This window comes from Choloepus didactylus, chromosome 2, assembly GCF_015220235.1.
Source record: "Choloepus didactylus isolate mChoDid1 chromosome 2, mChoDid1.pri, whole genome shotgun sequence".
NCBI classification, from domain to species: Eukaryota; Metazoa; Chordata; class Mammalia; order Pilosa; family Megalonychidae; genus Choloepus; species Choloepus didactylus.
Window position 1 is genome coordinate 39,948,227 of NC_051308.1, and position 19,953 is coordinate 39,968,179.

Sequence of the window (19,953 nt, forward strand, 5' to 3'; positions counted from 1 at the left end):
ATTTCTTTCTTTTTATTTTATCTCAGGCTAAAGTGAATGAAGCTGTAGAATGCTTACTGTCCCTGAAAGCTCAATATAAAGAAAAAACTGGAAAGGATTATATACCTGGTCAGCCCCCATTGTCTCAAACTTCAGATTCAGGTCTAACAAGAAGCTCTGAGTCTAGTGGTCCAGAAACACCAGAAGCCAAAGTGCTTTTTGACAAAGTAGCTTCTCAAGGAGAAGTAGTCCGAAGACTGAAAGCTGAGAAAGCCTCTAAGGTTAGTGTGGTATTTTCTGTATGTGTTTTTGTTTATTTTACGTCACAGGCTATTTTCTTTGCATGGAACACTCTGCCCCATCAAATGGCTAGTTTCTACTCATATCTCAGTTCTCAATTCTCTTATTTTACCTTTTTTTTTTTTTATCTTCATTTTATTGAGATATATTCACATACCACGCAGTCATACAAAACAAATCATACATTCGATTGTTCACAGTACCATTACATAGTTGTGCATTCATCACCAAAATCAATCCCTGATACCTTCATTAGCACACACACAAAAATAACAAGAATAATAATTAAAGTGAAAAAGAGCAATTGAAGTAAAAAAGAACACTGGGTACCTTTGTCTGTTTCTTTCCTTCCCCTATTTTTCTACTCATCCATCCATAAACTAGACAGAGTGGAGTGTGGTCCTTATGGCTTTCCCAATCCCATTGTCACCCCTCATAAGCTACATTTTTATACAGTTGTCTTCGAGATTCATAGGTTCTGGGTTGTAGTTTGATAGTTTCAGGTGTCAACCACCAGCTACCCCAATTCTTTAGAACCTAAAAAGGGTTGTCTAAAGTATGTGTAGGAGTGCCCACCAGAGTGACCTCTCGACTCCTTTTGGAATCTCTCTGCCACTGAAGCTTATTTCATTTCCTTTCACATCTCCCTTTTGGTCAAGAAGGTGTTCTCCGTCCCACGATGCCAGGTCTACATTCCTCCCTGGGAGTCATATTCCACGTTGCCAGGGAGGTTCACTCCCCTGGGTGTCTGATCCCATGTAGTGGGGAGGGCAGTGATTTCACCTTTCTAGTTGTCTTAGCTAGAGAGAGAGGGCCACATCTGAGCAACAAAGCAGCATTTGGGAGGGGGCCCTTATGCACAGTTATAGGGAGGTCTAGCCTCTCCTTTGCAGCAACCGTCTTCCCAAGGGTAAAACCTATGGTAGAGGGCTCAACCCATCCAACCACCAGTCCCCTATGTCTGTGGTCATGTTAGCAACCATCTAGGTGGGGTAGGCGAATACCCCTGCATTCACCACAGGCTCCTCAAGGGGGCACTACATATTTTTTTCCTTGTTTTTCTTTTCTTTCTTTTTTTTTTTTTTTTAACTTTCCCTTCTTTGTTACATTAACTATATGAAAAAAAAAATAAAAAAAACAAAAACAAAAACAAAAAACATACAATAAAAGAACATTTCAGAGACCATAACAATCCCAAAGCACAAGCAACAAAAGAAAAAATAGATAAATGGGAACTCCTCAAGCTTAGAAGTTTCTGCACCTCAAAGGAATTTCTCAAAAAGGTAAAGAGGCCGCCAACTCAATGGGAAAACATTTTTGGAAACCATGTATCTGACAGAAGACTGATATCTTGCATATATAAAGAAATCCTATAACTCAATAGTACAGACAGCCCAATTATAAAATAGGCAAAAGATATGAAAAGACAGTTCTCTGAAGAGGAAATACAAATGGCCAAGAAACACATGAAAAAATGTTCAGCTTCACTAGCTATTAGAGAGATGCAAATTAAGACCACAATGAGATACCATCTAACACCGATTAGAATGGCTGCCATTAAACAAACAGGAAACTACAAATGCTGGAGGGGATGTGAAGAAATTGGAACTCTTATTCATTGTTGGTGGGACTGTATAATGGTTCAGCCACTCTGGAAGTCAGTTTGGCAGTTCCTTAGAAAACTAGATATAGAGTTGCCATTCAATCCAGCGATTGCACTTCTCGGTATATACCCAGAAGATCGGAAAGCAGTGACACGAACAGATATCTGCACGCCAATGTTCATAGCAGCATTATTCACAATTGCCAAGAGATGGAAACAGCCCAAATGTCCTTCAACAGATGAGTGGATAAATAAAATGTGGTATATACACACGATGGAATACTACACGGCAGTAAGAAGGAACAATGTCGTGAAACATATGACAACATGGATGAACCTTGAAGACATAATGCTGAGCGAAATAAGCCAGGCACAAAAAGAGAAATATTATATGCTACCACTAATGTGAACTTTGAAAAATATAAAAGAAATGGTTTATAATGTAGAATGTAGGGGAACTAGCAATAGAGAGCAATTAAGGAAGGGGGAACAATAATCCAAGAAGAACAGATAAGCTATTTAATGTTCTGGGGATGCCCGGGAATGACTATGGTCTGTTAATTTCTGATGGATATAGTAGGAACAGGTTCACAGAAATGTTGCTATATTTTACCTTTTATTGGAACCTTTGTTGATCCTTTCTCCCTATGATTCGATTTTACTAGACATTCCCAAAGAACACTGTCCTTCCCTGACATAATACTTAAACACACAATATTGTAGTTGTTAAATTGTCTGTTCCCCTCTCATCTGTAAGATCGCTGTGAATAGGGACTTAGACCCTGGCACAATGCCTGGCACACTGTATGTAGGCCCATTGTACGTAGGTACTTGTTGATTGAATCATACTCCAAAGCTCTGTTAATCTCAAACAGTAGGTTTTGTTTTGAACTCTGGTGTAGTTTGTGCTGATTCTATTACTTTTACAAGAGTAGGAATTTTTTTGTACAGATTCATGAGTGGAAAAAGTAAGTTGTCATAAGTTTTGAAATTTAACCAGTAATATAGAAATTTGACTACTGTCATCTTTATACAGTCAATTCTTGTTGTCTGCAGTAGGTATGTACTTTAAAGTCGCCACAAACACAGAATTAGCTTATCTGGAACCATTGCTCCTAATGGAAGTAAAGGGTTAGGTTCCTGAAAGCCTCTGGTCATGTTTTCAATAACTGATCAGTACATAATCTTGTCTTATGTGTGTTTCTATTTAAAGATACCATATTTATATGTATTTTTGTGTCATTACATTGAACTTGGTGCCAACAGCACTGTAATCCATGCCTGAACGAAGCTTGTCTAGCACACATTATTTTCTCTGTAAGATAACATGTCCTTGTGCGTAGGAACACTAGGTGGCAGTTCAGCACTATGCTTGGGGTCCGTTTTAAATAGCAAAACACTGACAAAAAGCACCCAAAAAATGTGAAAAACATGGCAATAAATATAACACAAGAAGGATACTATTTTACAGTATGAAAATTGACACGAGAAGGCAGAGCATCATCTTGGTCTCCTTCAGCTCGGGACGTGTATGTCAGACGCACTACTCTATATTTCTGCGGATGACTGCAAAAAGGACCACGAGTATTGATTTTGGAGTTACAAATAAATTTTGGCACGTAGGCACATTTGCAAATACAGAGTCTTTGAATAATGAGGATCGACTGTAATTGTGAAATGTTCAACTTAAGCAGTTAAGTGACTTAACTAGATTACCATAGAATACAAGTTTAAGACTAGTGCTGTCCAATAGACCTTCCAGCAATGATGGAAATGCTCTGTTAACAGTACTGTCCAATGCAGTACTCACTGGCCACGTGTAATTATTAAGCACTTGAAATGTGGCTATTATGAATGAGGAACTGAATGTTTAATTTTATTTCATTTTAATTAACTTATATGTAAATAGCCACACGTGGTTAGTGGTTATTGTTTAGACAGTGTAATTATAGACTATTCTGTCTTCCAGTCACTCTTCTGCACATTTCTGTCCATTTATCATATTCTTTTATTTTCAGTAGGTTTTTTTTTTAACTTTATCAAAAAATTTTAAAAAACATTTCAAACAAAACAAAGGAATAAGAAAAACAAATATCCTAAAATAACTACATTGCTTCCAGTATGTTCCTACCAAACCTCAAGAAAATTAATGAACCATAGTCATTCCTGAGCATTCCCATATCATTAAGATTACCCTTAATATCTTTTTTTTTTTTTTTTTACATCTACCCACAAATTTACTATTTTCTATGTTCTTCATTCCTTTCTGTGGATTTATTATCATCTGGTATAATTTCTTGTGAGCCTTGAGACTTCCTTTTTTTTTTTTTATCTTCATTTTATTGAGATATATTCACATATCACGCAGTCATACAAAACAAATCGTACTTTCGATTGTTCACAGTACCATTACATAGCTGTACATTCATCACCCAAATCAATCCCTGACACGTTCATTAGCACACACACAAAAATAACAAGAATAACAATTAGAGTGAAAAAGAGCAATTGAAGCAAGAAAGAACGCTGAGTACCTTTGTCTGTTTGTTTCCTTCCCCTATTTTTCTACTCATCCATCCATAAATTAGACAAAGTGGAGTGTGGTCCTTATAGCTTTCCCAATCCCACTGTCACCCCTCATAAGCTACATTTTTATACAACTGTCTTCGAGATTCATGGGTTCTGGGTTGTAGTTTGATAGTTTCAGGTATCCACCACCAGCTACCCCAATTCTTTAGAACCTAAAAAGGGTTGTCTAAAGTGTGCGTAAGAGTGCCCACCAGAGTGACCTCTTGGCTCCTTTTGGAATCTCTCTGCTGCTGAAGCTTACTTCATTTCCTTTCACATCCCCCTTTTGGTCAAGAAGATGTTCTCCGTCCCACGATGCCGGGTCTACATTCCTCCCCGGGAGTCATATTCCACATTGCCAGGGAGATTCACTCCCCTGGGTGTCTGATCCCACGTAGTGGGGAGGGCAGTGATTTCACCTTTCAAGTTGGCTTAGCCAGAGAGAGAGGGCCACATCTGAGCAACAAAGAGGCATTCGGGAGGAGGCTCTTAGGCACAACCATAGGGAGGCCTAGCCTCTCCTTTGCAGCAACCGTCTTCCCAAGGGTAAAACCTATGGTAGAGGGCTCAACCCATCAAACCACCAGTCCCCTATGTGGTCATGTTAGCAACCATGGAGGTGGGGTAGGCGAATACCCCTGCATTCTCCACATGCTCCTCAAGGGGGCACTACATCTTTTTTTCCTTGTTTTTCTATTTTTTTTTTTTAACTTTCCCTTCTTTTTTAAATCAACTGTATGAAAAAAAAGTTAAAAAGAAAACAAACATACAATAAAAGAACATTTCAAAGAGACCATAACAAGGGAGTAAGAAAAAGACAACTAACCTAAGATAACTGCTTAACTTCCAGCATGTTCCTACTTTACCCCAATAAAATTACCTAATATAGCAACATTTCTGTGAACTTGTTCCTACTATATCCATCAGAATTTAACAGACCATAGTCATTCCTGGGCATCCCCAGAACGTTAAATAGCTTATCTGTTCTTCTTGGATTATTGTTCCCCCTTCCTTAATTGCTCTCTGTTGCTAGTTCCCCTACATTCTACTTTATAAACCATTTGTTTTACATTTTTCAAAGTTCACATTAGTGGTAGCATATAATATTTCTCTTTTTGTGCCTGGCTTATTTCGCTCAGCATTATGTCTTCAAGGTTCATCCATGTTGTCATATGTTTCACGAGATCATTCCTTCTTACTGCCATGTAGTATTCCATCATGTGTATATACCACATTTTATTTATCCACTCATCTGTTATCTTGCATATATAAAGAAACCCTTAATATCTTATATGTTCTTATTAGATTATCGTTCCCCCTTCACTAGTTGCTGTCTATCTCTAGGTCCCCTATATCCTACAATATAAGACATATATTTTACATTTTTAACAGAGTTCACAGTAGTCATAACATACAATATCTCTCTTTTTCTGTCTGGCTTATTTCACTCAGCATTGTCGTCAAGGTTCAGTTGATGATACGTGTGCCAGTTTGAATGTATTATGTCCCCCCAAACGCCATTATCTTTGATGTAATCTTGTGTAGGCAGATGTATCAGTGTTGATTAGATTGTAATTCTTTGAGTTTTTCCGTGGAGATGTGCCCCACCTGTTCAGGGTTGGTCTAAATTAAATCACTGGAGCCATATAAATGAGCTGACAAACAGAAGGAACTCAGCGCAGCTGAGAGTGACATTATGAAGAGCTACAGCCAAGAGGGACACTTTGCAGAAAGCACAGAAGATGAGAGAGTAGCTGCAGATGAGAGACAGTTTGAAGACGGCCCTTGAAAGCAGACTTTTGCTTCAGAGAAGCTAAGAGAGGACAAATGCCCCAAGAGCAACTAAGAGTGACATTTTTGAGGATCTGAGGCCTAGAGAGGAACATCCTGGGAGAAAGCCGTTTTGAAACCAGAACTTGGAGCAGACGCTAGCCATGTCCTTTCCCAGCTACAAAGGTTTTCTGGACACCATTGGCCATCCTCCCATGAAGGTACCCGATTACTGATGTGCTACCTTGGACACTTGACGGCCTTAAGACTGTAACTTTGTAACCAAATAAACCTCCTTTATAAAAGCAAATCCATTTCTGGTGTTTTGCATTCCGGCAGCATTAGCAAACTAGAACAATACGTTAAATGTTCTTCACTCCCACCTCGTACCCACCTTTAATTATGTTTGGAAATATGCTTATAAAATTTTGGACATTGTATTCGTGTAAGTATGCTTAGACAGTGGTTTAAATTAAATACTATCTTCTCTTTTTCCTCTTTGTTAAACTAAAGGATCAAATAGATATAGCTGTACAAGAGCTCCTTCAGTTGAAGGCACAGTACAAGTCTCTGACTGGAATAGAGTATAAACCTGTCTCTGCCACTGGAGCTGAGGACAAAGATAAGAAGAAGAAAGAAAAAGAAAATAAACATGAAAAGCAGAATAAGCCTCAGAAACAAAATGATGGCCAAAGAAAAGAGTCTTCTAAAAGCCAAGGCAGTGGGTTGCCACCAGGTGGTTCAGGAGAAGGGCAAGGACCTAAGAAACAGACCAGGTAATAAAACATGGATGCTTAATTTGAAGCGAAGCAGGAAGTTTTGTATGAATTAAACTCTAAATTATTTTTTAAGAAACATACTTAGATTCATTTGATTATCACATTAAGTCAGGGAATGCTAAAACTTCAATGCCAGCACATGGGTTTTGTTAATTTTGAATTTATTTAATTTTCTAAATAGGTAATACATTCATCTGATTGGTTTAACAGCCTCAGGATATAAAAAGTTCAATGAAGTCTCCCACTTAGCGTTGTTTCCCATCTTCCCATTTCCCTCTCCCACCGTAATGAATTGGTAACCACTCTATTAGTTTCTTCTGTGTCCTAAGAGATTTCCATTTAATTAAACAAGTAAATACAAATATATATATGTATGTTCCCTTTTTCTTTCTTTTTAACACAATAGGAAGCCCAATTATATTTTTATCTTGCACATGAAGCAGATTTTTCAAATAGTAACTTTTATGGGGGTAAATAAGAATTTCATTCTCTGTGGAATTTAAAAATTGGTAGTTTAAATATAAAACAAAGCTGGTTAAAGACAAAACAGTGGAATAGATGCCCTTTCAGGATATTCCAGTCTGCGTGAATAACAAAATTCCCCTGTCTCTTCCCATTCCTAAATAGAGTGAACTGTGATGGGTTTCGTTTAATATCTTATTAAGAGGAAAAAGCTGTTAGCAATTTGGAATTTAATGTGATCCCTCTCTAGCTACATTTTTGGCAACTGCTGTTTTGAGATACAGTGGTTTTAGATGTGTGTAGCTGAATTTCAGATTCTGCTCTTTCTTGTCTCACCTCATACAACTTATCTCTTTAAACAAGAGAATACAGCAGTGATTTTTCTTTTTGCCCATTGACTGGATGATGGATTTTTAGGATAGTGAAGAGGGAATAGAGCTTCTCGCTTTTCACCATCTAAATATTTGAGTACAGTGGCAAGTTTATAAGAAAATGTGTTCGAATCACTGACTGCTTGTGAAAGAATAAGATTGCTTATAGGCATTTTGTTGAGATATTTCAAGGTGAAACAAGGGACAGTGCAAATGCAAAATACTTTAAAATTTTAAGCCAATAAAGCCTTGTTTGTAAACTCTAAAAAGGTGTACCTTTTATAAAACATAGCTGATGGGTGGATATTTCTGTGTGGATCATGAGATCTCAGTTCCCTGAATAATTGTCAGTACTTCAAGAAAAGGGTTATTGTCTGGAATAGGCTTTTTTTTTTTTTTAAATTGTGGAATATAACATTTACATAGAAGTGATAACTTTCCAAGTGCAATTTAACAAGTAGAGAGCAAATTTCAAAGAATGTTATGGGTTACAGTTCCACAGTTTCAGTTGTTTCCTTATTGTGAAATATAACATGTATGCAAAAAGGTGATAACTTTCAAAGTACAATTTAATAAGTGGTTATGTAGGAAATTTCCAAAAATGTTATAGGTTACAGTACCATAGTTTTAGTTATTTCCTTATTGTGAAATATAACATATATACAAAAAGATAATAACCTTCAAATTATAATTCAACGAATAGCTATATAGCAAATTTCAAAGAATGTTATGGTTTATAGTTCCACCACAGTTCTTTCATTCTAGCTATTCTAATACCCTAGCAACTAAGAAAAAGAAAATTATATAGAAATTCAGTATTCATGATCCTTTGTTAAATTCTATTTTGTCTGTTGCTACACCTTCCTCTAGTTTACTCACTTTCCCGATCTTCAGGGATGTCTAGGCAGTGACCACCCTAATTTGTTCATGTTTGAAAGGGGTATCGACATTATGGGAAAAAGGGGATGTAACCGCTTGATATTCTTAAAGAGCCTTTTGCCTCTGGGTTTTGAGACTTAGCTGGCAGAGGAGCTCTCTGGAAGGTTTAAGTTTCTGAAGAATAAACTTAATGAGTGCAACTTTTATAGAGTCTCAGATAGGGACCCAGGTATTCTTTAGGGTTTTCGGAACTACTGTTGAGTTGGGCTTATCAAAATGTGGCCATTTGGGATATCTAGCTGGAGCATGCATAGGAATAACCTCCAGGACAGCCTCTCGACCCTTATTTGAAATTTGTTAGCCACTAAAACTTGTATTTTGTTGCCTTTCTTTTCACCCTTGTGTTCCACAAAGCATTCTCAACCCCTTGATGTGAGGGTCAGGCTCATTTCCAGAATCTGTGTCCCATGTTGCCAGGGAGACTCATTCACCTATGGGGTCCTGTCCCATGTTGGGGAGAGGGTGATGAATTTATTTTCAGAGTTTGGCTTAGAGAGAGAAAGTCCACATTTGAACAACAAAAGAGGTTCTCTGGAGGTGACTCCTAGGCATAATTATAGGTGGGCTTAGCCTCCCCTTTACAACCATAACTTCACAAGAGCAAGCCTCAAGATCAAGGGCTTGACTTATAAAGTAGGGGGTTCCTGATTTCACATAGCGTATTTTCTGTGTACATTAATCAATCAGTATCTCACATTATCATCACTTAGTGGTATAATCCTCATCACTCTCCATTTTAAACAATTCCCATGACCCTAAACACCCCATAGCTCTTTTCAGCCCTTAATTATTTCTCCCTAGTATTTGTGTAGTGGTAAGGTATTCCTGTTAACTATAGTCCCTAGAATGAAATAGGTAGATTTTTCCCATATACCACTCTGTTGCTAACTCTCTGAACCCATGTCATGTCTTAGAAGTATATGCAAGCACCTGTCTGTGTTTGTAGTGCTGATCTGTAGGATACATGCCTTTAAACAGCCCCTTTCAATTATTGTTCTCCTTCAATGCAGCTCTGATACTTATAAATCCTGTTAATAAACAATCATCACCCCTATCCATTCCCATCCCTTTAAATTCACCATTAACACATCTGAACATATTAGGTTATCATTCCCCCTCCTCTAGCTTCTGTATATCTCTAGGTCCCCAATATTCTACTTTATAAAGTTGGTTTTACATTGTTCAGGGTATTCATGGTAATGGTAACATGCAATATTTCTCCCTTTGTGCCTGACATTTCATTCTGCATTATATCTTCAAGGTTCATCCATATTACCTTATGTTTCAGGACCTTGATCCTTTTTACTGCTGCATAGTGTTCCATCATACATGTATACCATATTTTGTTTATCCACTTACCCGTTGAAGGACACTTAGATTGTTTCCATCTCTTGGCAACTGTGAAAAATGCTTCTGTGAACATCGGTGTACAAATGTTTGTTCGTGTCAACTGCTGTCAGTTCTGTGTACATACCAAGAAGTGGAATTGCCAGATAGTAGGGTAATTTGATATCTAGTTTTCTGAGAAGCTGCCAAACTGTACCATTATACCACCCTGCAGCAATGAATAAGAATTCCAGTTTCTCTATATCCTCTCCAGTATTTGTTGTTTCCTATTTGTTTAATGGTTGCCATCCTTATTGGTGTAAGATGGTATCTCATTGTGGTTTTGATTTGCATTTACCTAATAACTAGTGAAGATGAACATTTTTTCATGTGTTTTTTAGCCCTTTGTATTTCTTCTTCAGAAAAATGCCTTTTCATATCTTTTGCCCATTTTGTAATTCGGCTATTTTTACTATTGTTGTTGAGTTGTAGGATTTCTTTATATATGTGGGATATCAGTCTCTTATCAAAAATATGGTTTCCAAATAAATACTCCCATTGAGTTGGTTGCCTCTTCAGCTTTTTGACAAAGTCTTTTGAGGCACAGAAGTTTTTGATTTTGAGGAGTGCCTGTTTATCTATATTTTTCCTTTATTGCTTGTGCTTTGGGTGTAAGGTCTAAGAAGCTACCTCCTATTACTAGGTCTTAAAGATGTTTCTCTATATTGTCTTCTAGGAGTTTTATTATGCTGTCTTTTTTATTGTGGTTTTTGATCCACTTTGAGTTAATTTTTGTATAGGGCGTGAGGTAGGGGTTTTCTTTCATTCTTTTGGATATGGATATCCAGCTCCATTTGTTGAAGAGACTGTCCCAGTTCAGTGGATTTGGAGGCCTTATCAAGAATCAGTTGACCACAGATCTGGGTGTCTATTTCTGAACTCTCAATTCAGTTCCATTGATCAATATGTCTGTCTTTGTGCCAATACCATGCTGTTTTGACCACTGTGGCTTTATAGTAGGCTTCAAAGTTTGGAAATGTAAGTCCTCCTACTTTGTTCTTCATTTTTAGAATGTTTTTGGCAATACGAGGCCCCTTTCCCTTCCAAATAAATTTGATAATTAGTTTTTCCAAGTCTGAAAAGTAGGTTGTTGGAATTTTGTTTGGAATTGTGTTGAACTTGTGGATCGATTTGAGTAGAATTGACATCTTAATGACATTTAGCCTTCCTATCCATCAACACGGAATATCTTTCCACCTCTTTAGGTCCCCTTTGATTTCTTTTGGTAACGATTTTTAATTTTCTGTGTAGCGGTCTTTTATGTCCTTGGTTAAATTTATTCCTAGGTACTTGGTTTTTTTAGTTGCTATTGTGAATGCAATTTTTTTTTTTGATTGCCTCTTCAATTAGTTCATTACTAGTGTATAGGAACATTCCTGACTTACGTGCATTAATCTTTGTATCCTGCCACTCTGCTGAATTTATTAGCTCAAGTAGCTTTGTCATTGATTTCTCAGGATTTTTCAAATACAAGATCATATCATCTTCAAATAACAGTTTTACTTCTTCTTTTCCAGTTTGGATAACTTTTATTTCTTTGTCTTGGTGAATTGTTCTGGCTAGAACTTCTAGCAGAGTATTGAATAATAGAGGTGACAGTGGGCATCCTTGTCTCATTCCTGATTTTAGGGGGAAAGCCAGTCTGTCACCACTGGGTACCATGCTGGCTGTGGGTTTTTCATATATGCCCATTATCATATTGAGGAAAGTTCGTTCAATTCCTACCTTTTGAAGTGTTTTTATAAAAAAGGGATGTTGAATTTTGTCAAATGTTGTTTCAGCATCTATCGAGATGATCATTTGATTTTTCCTTTTCGGTTTGTTAATGTGTTGTATTACATTGATTGATTTTTCTTATAAACCGCCCTTGCAATGTCAGGAATGAACCCCACTTGGTCGTGGTGTATAATTCTTTTAATGTTGCTTTGGATTTGATTTGCAATATTTTGTTCAAAATTTTTGCATCTGTATTATTAGGGAGATTGTCCTATAGTTTTCCTTTTTTGTAATATCTTTATCTGGTTTTGGTATTAGAGTGATATTAGCTTCATAAAATGAGTTAGGTAGTGTTCCTTTTTCTTCAGTGTTTTGAAGGAGTTTGAGCAGGAATGGTGTCAGTTCTTTTTGGAAGGTTTGGTAAAATTCCCCTGTGAAGCCTTCTGGTCCTGGGCTTTTATTTGTAGATAGATTTTTGATGACTGATTAGATCTCTTTGCTTGTGATTGGTTTGTTGAGGTCTTCTATTTCTTCTTGAGTCAGTCTGGGTTGTTCATGTACTTCCAGGAAGTTGTCCATTTCCTGTAAATTGTCTAGCTTGTTGGCATACAGTTGTTCGTAGTATCCTTTTATGATTGTTTTTTATTTTTTCAGAATCCATGATAATTATCCTGCTTTCATTTCTAATTCTTTTTATGTGGGTCTTCTCTCTTTTCGACTTTGCCAGTCTAGCTAAGGGTTTGTCAATCTTGTTGATCTTTTCCAAGAACCAGCTTTTGCTTTTCTTTATTCTCTCTCTCAATTTTTTGTCTACAGCTGATTTATTTCTGCTTCAATCTTTGTTATTTCTTTTCTTCTGCTTTAGGGTTAGTTTGCTGATCATTCTGTAGGCTCTTCAGTTGTTCAGTTAGGTCTTTTGTTTTAGCTCTTTCTTGCTTTTTGATGTATGAATTTAGAGCTATAAATTTCCCTCTCAGCGCCATCTTTGCTGCATCCCGTAAGTTTTGATATGTTGTGTTCTCATTTTCGTTTGTTTCTAGATATTTACCTATTTCTCTTGACCCACTAGTTGTTTAGGAGTGTGTTGTTTAATTTCCGTATATTTGTGAGAGATCTAGTTCTTTGGTGGTTGTTGATTTCTAGTTGCATTCCATTATGTTCAGAGAATGTGCCTTGAATAATTTCAGTCCTTTTAAACTTATTAAGACTCGTTTTGTGCCCAGCATATGATCTGTCCCAGAGAATGTTCTGAGTGCTAGAGAAGAATGTGTATCCTGGTACTCTGGGATGTAATGATCTATATATGTCTGTTATGTCTAGTTCATTTATCATATTCTTCTGGTTCTCAGTATCCTTATTAGTCCTCTGTCTTGTTTTTCTATCTACAGAAGAGAGTTACGTATTGACGTGTCCCATTATTATTGTAGGAATGTCTATTTCTCCCATCGGTTTAGCCAGTGTTTGTCTAATGTACTTGGAGCTCCTTGACTGGGTGCATAAACATTTATGATTGTTACTTCTTGTTGGTGAATTGTCCCTTTTATTAACATATAGCGTCCTTCTTTGTCCCTTATGACTTCTTTGCATTTGAAGTCTATTTTGTCTGATACTAGTATAGCTACCCCTGCTTTCTTTTGGTTGCAGCTTGCGTAGAATATTTTTTTCCATCCTTTCGCTTTCAGTCTCTTTGTGTTGCAGGGTCTAAGATGAGTCTCTTGTAAACAGCATATTGGTAGGTCATACTTTCTAATCCATTCTACCAGTCTGTATCTTTTAATTGGAGAGTTTAACCCATTCACATTAAAAGTTATTACTGTGAAGGGACTTCTTGAACCACTCATCTTATCCTTTGGTTTTTAGTTGTCAGATCTATTTTTTCCTTCTTTCTCTCTCTCTTTTTTCCTTTAAGTTACCCTTTGTAATACTCTTCAGTTCTGTGCCCTTCTCCGGACCTCTCTCTCCTTTCTTTTTTTTCTTTGCCAGTGGAGCTCCCTTTAGTATTAATTGCAGGGCAGGTCTCTTGTTAACACATTCTCTCCACATTTGTGAAAATTTTAAACTCTCCCTCAATTTCTGAAGGAGAATTTTTCTGAGTAAAGAATTCTTGGCTGGCAGTTTCTCTCTTTCAGAATCTTAAATATGTCATACCACTACCTTCTTGCCTCCATGATGCCCACTGATAGTCAGTGTGTAGTCTTGTGTTGTTTCCCTTGTATGTAGTGAATCACTTCTCTCTTGCTGCTTTCAAAACTTTCTCTTCAGCATTTGACAATGTGATCAGTATATATCTCATAGTGGGTTTATTTGGATTTATTCTATTTGGAGTTCGTTGGGCATCTTTGATTTGTATATTTATGTCATTTAGCAGGGTTGGGACATTTTCCCCAGCTATGTCTTCAGACACTCTCCCTAGCCCTTTACTCTTATCTTCTCCTTCTGGGACACCAGTGCTTCTTATATTTGTGCACTTCATGTTGTCCATCATTTCCCTGAGATCCATCTCAAATTTTTCATTTTTTTCACCTTTTGTTCCGTTGTGTGTTCTCAGTCAGTTGTCTTATCCTCTAGTTCATCTATACTTTCTTCTGTCACTTCACATCTGCTGTTGTGTGTCTAGTATATTTTTAATTTGATCAGCAGTATCTTTTCTTTCCATAAGATCTGTTGTTTTTTCATTTACTCTTTCAAATTCTTCTTTCTGCTCTTCTAGAGTCTTCTTGATGTCCTTTATGTGTTTAGCCATCTCGTTGAAGTTGTTTTGGAGGTTTGTATGTACTTCTTTAATTAATTGCTCCAAATTTTGTGTCTCTTCCAGCTTTTTAATTTGTTCATTTGGCTTGGCCATATCTTCTTGGTTCTTCAGGTGCTTTATGATTTTCTGTTGATTTTGGGGCATTTGCTTACCTTGGTAAGATTATTTTGGGAAGTACAAGAGTATTTGAGCATTTATATATAATTTGGCAGAGCTACAACTTGCTGGAATGCATTTTCCCTGTCATACCAGTAGGTGGCTCTCCTGATTCCCCTCTTACGCTCATGCCAGCTTTCCCCCAACTTCACCTGTACCTTGGGGCAGTGTCCAAACCGGGTGGGAATCCAATCAGTGTACCAGTTCTCTGTGTGCAGTGGGGTCTGTCTGCCCTGGGGGTTTGATGTGAGCCCTGTGCAGTTCAGCAGGGAATCTGCTCAGGGGCACCTTCCAGCTCCCAAGTGCCCCGCTCCCTGTCTCCTATGTGCCCGCAAGCCTCTGAAGTGTGGGAAGGGCTATTGGTTCTTCTGTGCAGCGCCCTCTCCTATCCCCGCTTCTTGCTATGCACCCCCTAGACTTCTGCGGGGGGAGAGTAAATGCCATCAATACTCATCTGCTGTCCCCTGGGTTCCCTCCTGGGAGCTCCAGGTCATGTGGCTGTGGAGGATTATCTCCCCAGTTAATTGTTAAGGTGAGTGCACCAGAATGGAGAGCTGTTGCTCATTCCCTTGCCTGGTGGCTGTGTAGCCACTGCTGACCCAGGAGGCGGTCCTGGTCAATCAAACTCACTCCATCCCTCAAGGCACAATCTCTCCACTGCTCATATCCCAAAACCTTGGTCTCAGCCATTCTCCATCCCCTCTTGAGTGGTCACCACTCTGCTGGGTCCACAGAATAGGTTTTTATTGCAGATAAATCTGACTTTTTTGGAAAATGTCTATCTCTGAAACTTTTTTTATTGTAGTTAAAAGAAAAATGAGACATTTTTAGAATACATGTCTGTAACCTTTACTGACTGTAGTTTAAAAAATACTTGTAGAATTTTCAAAGCTCTCTTTTCATGCTTCTGTGGTAGCATGATGGCATTTACCTGGTAGCAATGTGACATTTACCATATGGGCTTTTGTTATGCTTTGTTTTTCTGTCTTTTTTCCTTTTTAATTTTTTTTAAATTAGATTCAGTTTTATTGAGATATATTCATATACCATACAATCATCCATGGTGTACAGAATCAAATAACTTTACATAGTTGAGTTAGGAAAAAAACAGTAGCCCCCTTCCCACCTGCTATTTCCTGTAATCACTTTAGCACATTTTTTAAATTAATCTCATATCTCTAAATAATATGCTCAAGTGCCATGTCTTGATTTTTCCTGCCATCTTTCTTTGGTTTTATTATTTTTGCATTGTCATTTTAAGATAGACATTCATTACTTTTCAGCCGTTTTTCTTTTCAAATTCATACATTTTGGGGCTATAAATTCCCCTCTAATTACTCTTGTATTTGCATACCACAAATTATGATACTTAGTGTTTTCATTATCTTTGTTTTTAAACTTAATTTTCATTATGATTTTTTTTCCTTTTATTCATTGATAATTTCAAAGGTAGTTTCTTAGTTTCCAGTTCTTAAAATACCATTTTTATGGTTTCTGACATATTGTAGAAAGATAAGAGAACTACTCTCTATGATTATAATCTTTTGAAATTTTTGATGCTTCATTTATGAGCTTGAATAAGCTCAGCTTTTGTTGTTTTTTGTGTGCTTCAAAAGAATTATTCTGCAGCTGTTATGCATAGTTCTATATTTGCTTGTGAAGACAAGATTGTTAATCATGTTAAGAAGTTCTTTTCTAGCTTATGGAGTTTTATTCCTGTTTCTTCTAAAATTAAAGTTAAAAGTGTGTTAAAAGTTTCAAAAAAAAATACTTGTAGAATATGTACATGTGTATGAGTAATCATTGTTTTCATTACTTTTTGCTGCTTTCTTTCTGTGAGACACTGATCTTACTAAATATAATTTTGCCAGGACTCAAGATGGCAAGAGGTTCTTCTTTTATTGTAGGAGAATACTATGTAAATAAACTCTATCTTAATTGTAGATACATTATCTTAAAAAGAACTTTGTAACAGAGATATCTATATTAATATTTTTGTTAGGCCTAGCTTTCCTAGGTTTGGGGGGACACGATCTCACTATCTTTTTCAAGATAATTGAACTGTTTTTGGTTAGAAACATCTTGGGAATGAATACAGAAGAGATAAAAATACATAAAACCTCATACTGAAGAAAAATTAATCTGTTTTGGACTTTAGAGGTTTATTTCCATTCAATCTAAAACCAACTGCTTAAAGAAAGGAATTATATTTTATGTTTTAATATCTGCAGGTTGGGTCTTGAGGCCAAAAAAGAAGAAAATCTTGCAGATTGGTACTCTCAAGTGAGTATGCATTCAGTTGATTTTTTATACTTTAAGATTTTTCAGTGACCATTTCATGTTTAGATTTTTCAAGTCCAGGCACAAATGTAATAGTAATAATGTATTAAGAATACATCTCATATTCATTTAACATTTCACTGTTTCCAAAGCACGTTCACATAAAGTAGTGAATTGAGAAGTAACCCTATTAATAGGCATTACCTGATTTTTCTTCTAAGGTGAGGTAAAGGAATTAGTCCAAAGATAGTAAACTGCAGAGGCAAGATTGGAATTCAAGTCTTCTTAAGAGTTTGAAGCCCTATTACATTTTCTTTCTCAGTATAGGAAAGGCTATTAAACTTCTGTTATTATTTTCTACATTAAGTGGAAATCTCCAGGCTTAAAGTTTGGATATTATACTCTTGCCACTTGTACTCTAATTTTGGTTAACTTAGGCTTTAAAGAATATATTTTTCTTTTAAAAAGGTCATCACAAAGTCAGAAATGATTGAATACTATGATGTAAGTGGCTGCTATATTCTTCGTCCCTGGGCATATTCCATTTGGGAATCCATCAAGGACTTTTTTGATGCTGAGATCAAGAAACTTGGTGTTGAAAACTGCTATTTCCCCATGTTTGTATCTCAAGGTGCATTAGAGAAAGAGAAGACTCATGTTGCTGACTTTGCCCCTGAGGTAAGTTAGCTTGCTTTATTAATTTTTATATTTTATCCCAGAAAGTCGAAGGTACATTTCCAGTTCACACTGAAGGCGAGTATGTAACAACCAATTTAGAGAAATATAAAGCCATTTTACAAAATGATATTTCTGCCTTTATGGCAAATTATGATTCTGCTTGTCACATTAAGTAATTAACCAGTTTTTACTTTCGTCTTAATATTTAGAAAGTTTTTAAGTATGTACTTTTTCTTACAGCCAACAGCCCTAGTTATGTTAATGTGCCTTCTTTGATAAAGAGAAAATTGAAATAGAGAAAATTTGCTTGGATTTGTGCTGTTGTTCTAAAATGCTGTTGAAATAGTATATGTAAAATGATTTTATCTTGGTAGGTTGCTTGGGTTACAAGATCTGGCAGAACAGAATTAGCAGAACCAATCGCCGTTCGTCCTACTAGTGAAACAGGTGAGGATGGGCCTTGAAGTCAGAAAAAACCTCATTGACACATTAGCTTCCTCAACTCTTGTTTCATGATATTGATAATTCTTGATGATGTGAACTTGAATGAATATTGATAAAGACTGAATGCAGATTTAAGTTGTATGGAATTTTATACTCTATAAAATATTCATTGTATAGCTCTTTATCATTAAGATAAAGTTATTTTTCAAACACTCCATTTTTTTTTAAATGCTGTTAAGTTTTCAGGTCTTTCCAAATAATTTTATTCTTGGAATAATTAATTTTTATCCTTGGAATTGGTTACCTAAAATTGCAAGCAGTAACTAACTTTTATGCAATATTTACTTCTAATTTGTTAGTCATTTTAATAATAATACATTTACATTCATATAGGAGTGTAATACATGTATAGTAATACATAGTAGTAATAGTAACTTACATGTTACTAACTGCTTTCATTTATATTCTTTTTTTTTATTTGTAGTCTAGTAACATATATGCAACCTAAAATTTCCCCTTTTAACCACATTCAAATATTTATGTCAGTGCTGTTAGTTATATTCACAATGTTATCTTACCATCATCCACCATCGATTACCAGAACTTTTCCATCATTCCAAATGTATTATCTTGTTTATTCTCACAACACTGTTATGAGGAGACTAGGGACAACTTTTGTTATCTCCATTTTGTAGATAAAGAAAGTTCTCTGAAAGGTTAAACGATTTTCTTAAAATCACACATAGTAAATGGAAGAGCCACTTGGGAATTGTGAACCGGTGGACTTGTTAATATCTTCCAAAGTGATTTTTCCATGTTAAGAATTAAGTATTATATTGCTCTTTATTTGATATTTCTAGTGGTAATCTTTAATATTATAATGATGTATTATTAAAATTATGATACCAGCTTTTTTCGTATTCCAGATTGGCAATTTTTTTTTTTTTTACTGTTTATATATAATCATGTGTATGCTATGATAAGATAGGCCCCTTCACTTAATTTAGCCATTCGTAACAAAGATCCTTCATATTCTGGGTATATAAAAGAGTGAAAAATACATCAAGTATTAGCAGTCTTAGTATTGGATTATAGTTGATTTTAATTTTATCTTTTATACTTTATTTCCTATTCTGAATTTTCTTTACCTGAGCATATCACTTTTTAATTAGGAATTCATTCAATAATCAGAATGCCTCCATTGTTGTGTTCATAATAAGTACAAATTTCAATGTTTCATGCCACTTAAATCTCTGAAACCTAGTTTTCAGAGCTTCCTGATAGGCAGTAGTATGTATTGAACATTCCATCAGATCTAACCTGGATTCTGGTCTAATATATAACTGTGCTGGCTTCAGCAAATTACTTAACTTCTTTATGTTCTGCCTCCACTTCTTTAAAATTGAGATTATATCTGCTTTGTGGGTTCACTGTGAGAATTGAATAGGATAATGAATGTAAGGAATTTATAACATAGAACCCGTAAGGTCCTCAGTGTTTTTAGAAACAAATAAGCAAAACAGTGGACAAATGCCAAATTAAATGTTAAATGTAAATCTCATTGTGAAGAATATAAAATATGGTCAAGTTAATAATAGATTTACATTCTTGAGTAATAGTATATATTCTGAAATACATAGTAATACCATTCACTTACCATTCAAGCATTGGAAACACTTCCACAAATGCAACATTTTAATTGCTATTTAATTGCACTTCAAGGAGAAACACAATCTTCAGTGACTAATCCTGCCTCTCTTCCTCTGTGTC

At 36.1% G+C, this 19,953-nt stretch overlaps 1 protein-coding gene across 2 annotated transcripts in view; it reads left to right on the forward strand.

The window, feature by feature from the left end:
• Positions 1 to 19,953, forward strand: part of EPRS1 (glutamyl-prolyl-tRNA synthetase 1) — a 110,276-nt gene that overhangs the window by 52,801 nt on the left and 37,522 nt on the right. For both annotated transcript variants that reach the window (XM_037823647.1, XM_037823639.1), the window contains 5 exons: positions 27 to 260; positions 6,734 to 6,996; positions 17,013 to 17,064; positions 17,530 to 17,739; positions 18,114 to 18,186. In XM_037823647.1, the coding sequence (XP_037679575.1) occupies positions 27 to 260; positions 6,734 to 6,996; positions 17,013 to 17,064; positions 17,530 to 17,739; positions 18,114 to 18,186 (832 nt within the window). The remainder of the gene's footprint in view (positions 1 to 26; positions 261 to 6,733; positions 6,997 to 17,012; positions 17,065 to 17,529; positions 17,740 to 18,113; positions 18,187 to 19,953) is intronic.